Here is a 7,082-nt window from a genome sequence, read left to right as displayed (position 1 = left end):
TGCTGGGCACTGAGCCCGACCTGCTGCTCTCCTGGGAAGGGAAAGGGTGGTTTAGAGAGCAAGTCCTGGGTGCCAGTCCTCTGGCATGACCCCAGCTGGACGAGTTAGGGTGAGGCTGAACCCCTCGTACCCCTGGTGCCCGTGAGAGGGAGGTGCAGCCACCCCTGCCTGCCTTCCACACCCTGCATGGCCCAGGTGGAGCTGGGTGCAGTGTCCTGAGTGTTCAGTGCAGGGCACAGGGAAGGGGCCTGTGGCTGGATGTGGCAGTGATGAAATGCTATTTCTGGCTCGCTGGTGGAGCCTGTAATTGCTGTAAGATGAACAAAGATTTCAAAGCAGCTTTTTCAAACCATCAAACAACATGACATCCGAGTCTGTCTTCATCTGGTGAGCAATGCAAGTGCTCTAGTGGGGGGATAGACAAAATATCAGGTTAAAACCGTTAAAAATTAAAAAAATTCTGCATTTTCATGAGGCCTCATCTGTCTAAAGACCATGCAAGTGCAATATCTGTATTCCAAATCCACACTTCTGTGACCTTTTCCCTTTAGACAACTCTGAGAGTTTCCAGTTGCTCCTAGCGAACTCCACAGGAAATTTTTCTTTGCTCCTGTGCTGTCCTGCCCCCTCTGGCACCTCCTGGCAGTGTGGTGCCAGCGCAGATGTTCTCTTGGCCTTGTGGCACGTTTGATTAGGGAACTCATCTGTCAGAAAAAGAAACCAAACGAAGGTCTCCTCTTTTGTTCCTCCAGACCAGTTCCTAGAGAAATGAGAAAAGGACCAGATACTGCGTGGTTTTGTTTTCTATTGCCAAATATTGTCAGTAATATATTTTCATGCTGGTAATATTTTCGGATAAATATTTGGTATTCAAAAAGGAGTGTAACTTTGGGGGCATTTTTTTAAGCTTTTTGTTTGTACAAGATGCTTTAACTTCTGGAAAGTAATGGTACATTTATGTAATAGTTTATACCATAGGTAGGTGATAGTTTGTTTCATAAGTTATGAAAATTACATCAATTTGTGGGGAAAAATGTCTTTTTGTGTCAGCAGCATGGACCTTCCATCTGATGCAGCCAACGTGCCTTGCCTACTCTGCCTGGCTCCCATATGTGTACCTTCAGCAACGTTTGTGCAAGTTATTTTGAGTGAATGTTGATATTTGATGCTGATTAAAGAGGAGATTTGCACAGATGATGTGTGGAACCCTTAGAGCCTGGGTTTGTGTGACAATTAAATCTAAATCTGCATGAATTTAGACCAGCTTAAATGCTTAGCAATATTTGGGTGACCGTGAGTGGCTTAGTGGAATAAGAAGCCCAAGACTGCAGATGGGTGGGTGCCCCATGAAATATGGTCATATTAGGGTTTTATAATCTCTTCAGATTTGGTTTCTAGGTCTAACTATGGCTAAGCTTTTCATCCAATAGCTACTTTGGTTTTTTTGGATACTGTTTTCCAAAATACAACCCTTGTTGTGCACAGGCTTGAGGGTTGTTCCACCAGAGGAGTTGTCACTTTGTAAAAACACAGACTGGAAATTCCCTGTTGATGGCTACTAATAAATTCACCTAGGAGAGACCCTGCAGCACATTTTAGTACAGTCCAGGGGAAGGAAGTTGGTGAGAGCATGAATTTTCCTGGTTGCATGTTGTGGTGTAAACAGAATTACAAATGACTTCGCTCCCTCTGGTCAGTACCTGTTAGTTCACAATATCAGTATAGCAAAGGGCTGAGCCCTGGGACTCTGGAGAACAAGTCCTAAGAGAAGTGTCTCATCTTTGGTTGCCACTGCAATGTGTTTGCCGACCTGCTGAGTGCTCCTGGCACCTTTGGAAATGATGGAGAGCTTGATTTGGGACATTGAGCCAAGGGACTGTAGAGACAAATCAGCAGTCCCCCCTGGGCAGCCCTCCTTCTGTTCCTGGGGAGTGCAAGTGAATCTTCTGCTCACTCTCAAGCTTAAGGTAAATCACTTCACCTCCCTCCCTTCTAACGGTACTGTAGGTCTGTTGTGAAGCTAAGTTGCTTGGCTTTCCATACCACCTCAGGATTCTCCCAGGGAAGTCCAAAGTAGTATTTGTACTGTGCTGTGGTGTTTATGTGCTGTTTGCAGTGGCTGGAGGGTAACTGCCCGCACATGGTGGTCAGCAGGGATGCTGTGTGCCCCCACACAATCACAGCTGCCAGATTAAAGCCCAGCCTTTCCCTCTGGACTATATTCCTGCTGCTTAGTGCCAGCCAGATGGTCTGTCCTCCCTCCCATCCCGAGATCTCTAATGCTCATACGAGTGCTCTGGCCATGGCTGGAGCTAATACAGCATTATTTCCATCACACACTTGGGGTGTCCTTTGTGTGACTTTAGATTGCTCTTCTCATTTCTAACTTTTTTGAAAATTATTATTATTATTTTCCTTTATGTCAATTGTAGGGTCCAGTATTTCTGAACTGTTTTTCATGGTAATATTTATCATTGATAGGTATCTGAAATGGGCACAATTTTCCAAAATCTGTAGCCCTCTCAATATATTCAGTGTTTTCTGGACTTTGGTTTCTGTTGAAGACAGAATTGCCAGGCACATGCACTTTATACACCATTTGGGGCCAAGGAAGAGAATCAGTTTTTAGAAATCATACTTTGAACATGTGTGCACTGGGTAGGTGCTGGAGCAGTGAGCTCTGAGACTGGAGCTGTGTTTTTGTGAGAGGGAAGTGCTGGTGCCCTACAGTGTCTGTTCTGCCATGGGGAATGATCCGTGGGATCTGGTGGACTCAACACTGCTATCTGTCCAAGTGCTCCAGGAACAAGCAGGGAGGGAGGGGGCAGGTGAGAAGGGCCGATGAACAGTGCCCAGCCTGTGAACTGCTCCACTGGTGAGCCGCTAATCTGTTCTGGGAGCTGTCCCAGGACTCACACCCTCCTGTCTGGTGCTAAGTGGCGTGTGCTTAGTACCCTCTTCACACCGGGGACCTGCACAGTGTCCAGCTTAAATACTGCACGTAAACACTTGGACTGTGCTGCTGCTTTCCAGACTGGTTCAGTGTGTTACAGCCGGAGCTGGGGCCGTTTCCCTCGAGCGCTGCTCACCCTGCAGCTGTTGATGTCGTGCATTGTCATTCCCTGGAATGAGGGAATTCCCTGCTTCCCTGCACGGCTCACTCAGGCATGGGGGTTTTCTGTGTGAGGGGAAACTGCACAGTGCAGTGAGACCTGGGGGTCAGGTGTTGTTCTGGTGCTGAGCCTCCTGCCATGAGAATTCTCTCTCACAACCTAAGCAGAGCATGTGCATCCTCTGCTAAATTCAGAAGCATCTTACACATTCAAGTCCACAACTTTTCTAATCAAAGAATTCCATAAAGCATGCATCTTAAGGGAACCTTCCTTGTGGGAAATTTAATTATTTTTTTCATCAAACTTCTTTGAGCAATATTGGTTTACTTCCATTAATAACCTGAGCAGTACTGGTTTACTTCCACTACTAACTCTGTTGCAAGGTACAGCTCTTTGGGAAGGTGTCTCTCGTGGAACACAGTGCTCAAAGCACTCAACTGAGGCAGCTGACGGGTTTAATGGAAATTATTCAGCTAAAATAGAAGATACAGTTCCTTCAGGTTGCTGTGTTTCTGCACTCCACCCTTGCTCAACTTCCATATTAATGCCCTTTATCCAGATATAAAGTGAATGGATTGTTGACATGCTGGAGTAACATCTTTTCTCTCAGCACTGATCAGCAATGATCACTTGGGATGAATGTGCCAGGCCCAGGGCTGAACCTGCAGGAATTCTGCTTGTTGTGAAAGTGATACCCCCAGTCTGAGAAACCTGCAGAGTGAAAAATGAATGTTTTCAGCTCTATCTGAATTGGCTGCTTCATCAAGTAACTACACAAGCTGATTTTGAACTCAGATTTATATCTGGTCAGGATTTTGGTAACTTTTTTTCCCCCCAAATAGTTTTGGTGGTACAGTCCTTTCCTATTTAGACATAGTTACCTGCTTATTAACACTTTTTGCTCATATAGCTTATTCTACATGTATTAAATAAATTATATAGGCATAGCCTGTGGAACATTTCTTTTCTACTGTGCTGCTGCTGTTGAAGTGGTGCAAATTTGTGTACAGTTAAGTTCCCAAGTGCACTTTCATTTGAAATGATGGTATTTAGCCCAAGTGTGGGGTTGGTTTGGTCTTTGTTTCCCTTTTTTTGTACTATGGGATCTTGGCTGGGCTCTCTCAGAGCTCTGTAAAGGAAATAACTTAAAAGGCCATCCAGAAAACTGCTGGTGTTTCTTAGGAAGGTTTTCTTATGGGATGTTTGTGTCAGCTGATGCAGCCCCCTTGGGATTCTGCCTTCGTCCCTGACGTGCCAGGGAGAACCTTTGTTCCAAGAGGCCACCGGGGTGTGGGAGAACCCTTTGTGCAAGAACAAAGGAGGATTGTATCGGCATGAGCCGTGAAAGGCAGGGGAGGGGGCTGAGGAGGGGCTCTTTCAGAGGCACTGCAGGGATATATTGATAGCAACATTTCCCTGTAAATCTCTCCCTTGATAGGAGTTCTGTGTGGGAGCTGAGCAGGAGATAAGATCTCCTTATTGTGTGTAAATTCTTAGTGATGAATATTTGATATGGTTTCCTTAATTAAAACACGGGGCCTCTTGTGTTTTTATAGCCTGAAGCAAAGAGCCTGGCAGTGGGCTGGACCGTGGTGGTAGAATTGTTCCTACACTTTGAAAGTAACTAACAGCTTCTGCCTTACTAATTAAGGCTAGAAGAGTGGCCCTGGTTAATACAGGCTACAACAGAGCTCTTGGCTGGCAAGGGCAGAAGCCCAAGGAGTGTAGAAGCTGAAGCCTGGCAGAGGTAGTGGGTAATACTGCTTAGCCTTCCAAATTTTGGCAAAATATGCCTTTGGTGTAAACAAAACACTCTGTAGTGGAGACCGTGGAAGTTTTAAGATGGAGCAAAACAGAAACAGGTGGTTTTGGCTCGTGCCTGCGGTGGATCGTTCAGACCTTCTCTCCTCCCTGCAGAGGCAATGGCGCAGAGGCAAATTCCACCTCTGCAGCAAACCTGGGACAGAAATACCGTGGGTGTCAGATTAGTGTTGGCCTGTTGGTCTCTAGTTCTGCATCGACCAGCAGGGCAATAAATGTAAACATTTACACTTTGTCACCAAGTTATTGGCTTCAGCCCCATCCTTGGTGCTGCTTCTGCAGGGGAAACCTCAGCACCTTCCAGAGTGGAGCAGCCCTGGCAGGGTGTCTGTGAGCCCAGCAGCTCTCTGGAAGGAGAGGGGGAAGCTGGCTGCCCTCTGCCTGCCTCCAGGACACAGGGTCTGCTGCCCCCTCTGAGTGCCAGTGCTGTTCTCAGAGCCTTCCCTGAGCTCATCCAGCTTCCCAGCCCTTCAGGGACAGCCCGGATTTTCCCTGGCTTTGTGAGTGAACCGGTGAGAAGTGCCTGGTGACGAGGCACCGGTGAACCGGTGACAAGTGCTGGGGGAGAGGACGTCTGCAGGTAATTCTGGGCTCCTCACAATCAGCTCCTTCACCTCCATCACTGCAGGATTCATGGCATGGATGCAAGGAGAAGGGAAAAAGTTCTCCAGGTTCTTCCGTTCCCTTATAGCCGAGAGCAGTGGCTGTGCCCCAGGAGATGACAGTGGCTGAAGTGGTCATTAAGGGTCACGGGAGTCCTGTTGGCTGTGATTTCAGATTTCTTGCCCTTTTTGTTTGGAGTGAAGCGGATCTGTGTCCCTCAGCAGAGCTGCAGCCCAGGCACTTGCAGTGAGTGGTGTCTCATTTGGGGAGGAGGGGGTTGTTACGAAGCCCCCCGGCAGTAGTTTTCTGAGGAGACTTGAATGGCAGTGTCCTTACACCCTGAGGGAATTTGCTTGGTTGAAGACAGTTGGAGTTTGTGCCAAGTGTGGGCGAGCAAGCAGCTGGCTTGACCAGAGTGAAGGTGGGAGGGAGATAAAATGGGAGATCAAAGTGGGCTTGTAACAGGAAGGGGTGTCTGGATTGCTGAAACCAGATCTTGAACTTAATAAAATAGCAAAGGGAGAAGGAGGATCCAGTGAAAGGACCTGGTGTCAGGACAGGAGATCAAGGAGTCCATGGCTTCAGAGAAATATGAAATGCTGGTGTGTCTGGCTGCAACAGAACTGTGCATAATAAGTTATGGGAAGGATTTTTGCACATCAGGGCCAAAGGCAGAATCCCAAAGGGGCTGCATCAGCTGACGCAGGGCAGTGGCTGCCAAGGGCAAGGGCACTGGTGCAAGAGCTCTGCGTCCACCTCCTGGTTTTGAGAGTTACTCACTCTTTTGTATATATAACCTTCACTTGGGGACTGTTGACAGTGATGTGATGCTGTTGGATGTGTCTGTAGCTTGTTGACTATGGGCCAGCATCATTAAATGGATTACATTGATCGTGTCTCCAGGCCCCACTGTGGCCCAGGGTGGCTGTGACAGCAGTGACTGGGTGGGGTGGGCTCCCTGCAGCAGCTGGGACTTGCTGGCTGGTGGAATAACTGCAGCCTGGCTCCAGCTCCATCCAGGTGATCTGCCATGGCCCTTGCCTTGGATGTCTGTGGAGATGGGCACGTTTGGGGAGTGAAAAACTGTGTTTGTTGTAACGTTTCTGTGAAGCCAATGAACTGTTTTGCGTAAAGGGCACAAATAACTGCAGAGCTTGCAGCAGTTGGGCATTTCTTGTGGATTAACTGGCAGTTCCCCGTTCTGGTCTCCCTTGCAGGGTCGGTGCCTTGGATGGTGAGCAGGAGGTGGCCCCACGATGAGTTACTGGAGTCTGGATAAGAAGAGCTGTCTGCAGTACTGCAGGCACTTCCTAGCGGACAACGGCGTGTTCCACGGTGAGTCACAAAGTTATTGGCTGGCTCTGGTTTCTGTGTTCCCTGCTGTCGGCTGTCCCCGGCATTCCCTATCCACACGTGTATCTCACCAGTGGCGCTCCTGCCGGGACGAGCCTTCACCGTGCGGGGCCGGGCTGGGGGTGCGCGGGGACCTCCGGGAGTGCGGGGTGGGGGGGGCACGGACCGAGGGGGGGGCACGGACCGAGGGGG

The 7,082-nt window shown here is 48.5% G+C and overlaps 1 protein-coding gene across 11 annotated transcripts in view; it reads left to right on the top strand.

The window, feature by feature from the left end:
* The window catches only part of PLCH1 (phospholipase C eta 1), an 81,975-nt gene that overhangs the window by 5,702 nt on the left and 69,191 nt on the right, over positions 1–7,082 (top strand). For all 11 annotated transcript variants that reach the window (XM_017831430.1, XM_017831434.1, XM_017831440.1 and 8 more), the window contains exon 2: positions 6,755–6,872. In XM_017831430.1, coding sequence (XP_017686919.1) covers positions 6,794–6,872 — 79 coding nt within the window. In that variant the 5' untranslated portion in view covers positions 6,755–6,793. The remainder of the gene's footprint in view (positions 1–6,754; positions 6,873–7,082) is intronic.

The sequence above is a fragment of the Lepidothrix coronata genome, unplaced genomic scaffold (genome assembly GCF_001604755.1).
Source record: "Lepidothrix coronata isolate B3197 unplaced genomic scaffold, Lepidothrix_coronata-1.0 Scaffold190, whole genome shotgun sequence".
In the NCBI taxonomy this organism is placed as follows: Eukaryota; Metazoa; Chordata; class Aves; order Passeriformes; family Pipridae; genus Lepidothrix; species Lepidothrix coronata.
This window is presented reverse-complemented; position numbering and strand designations above follow the sequence as displayed.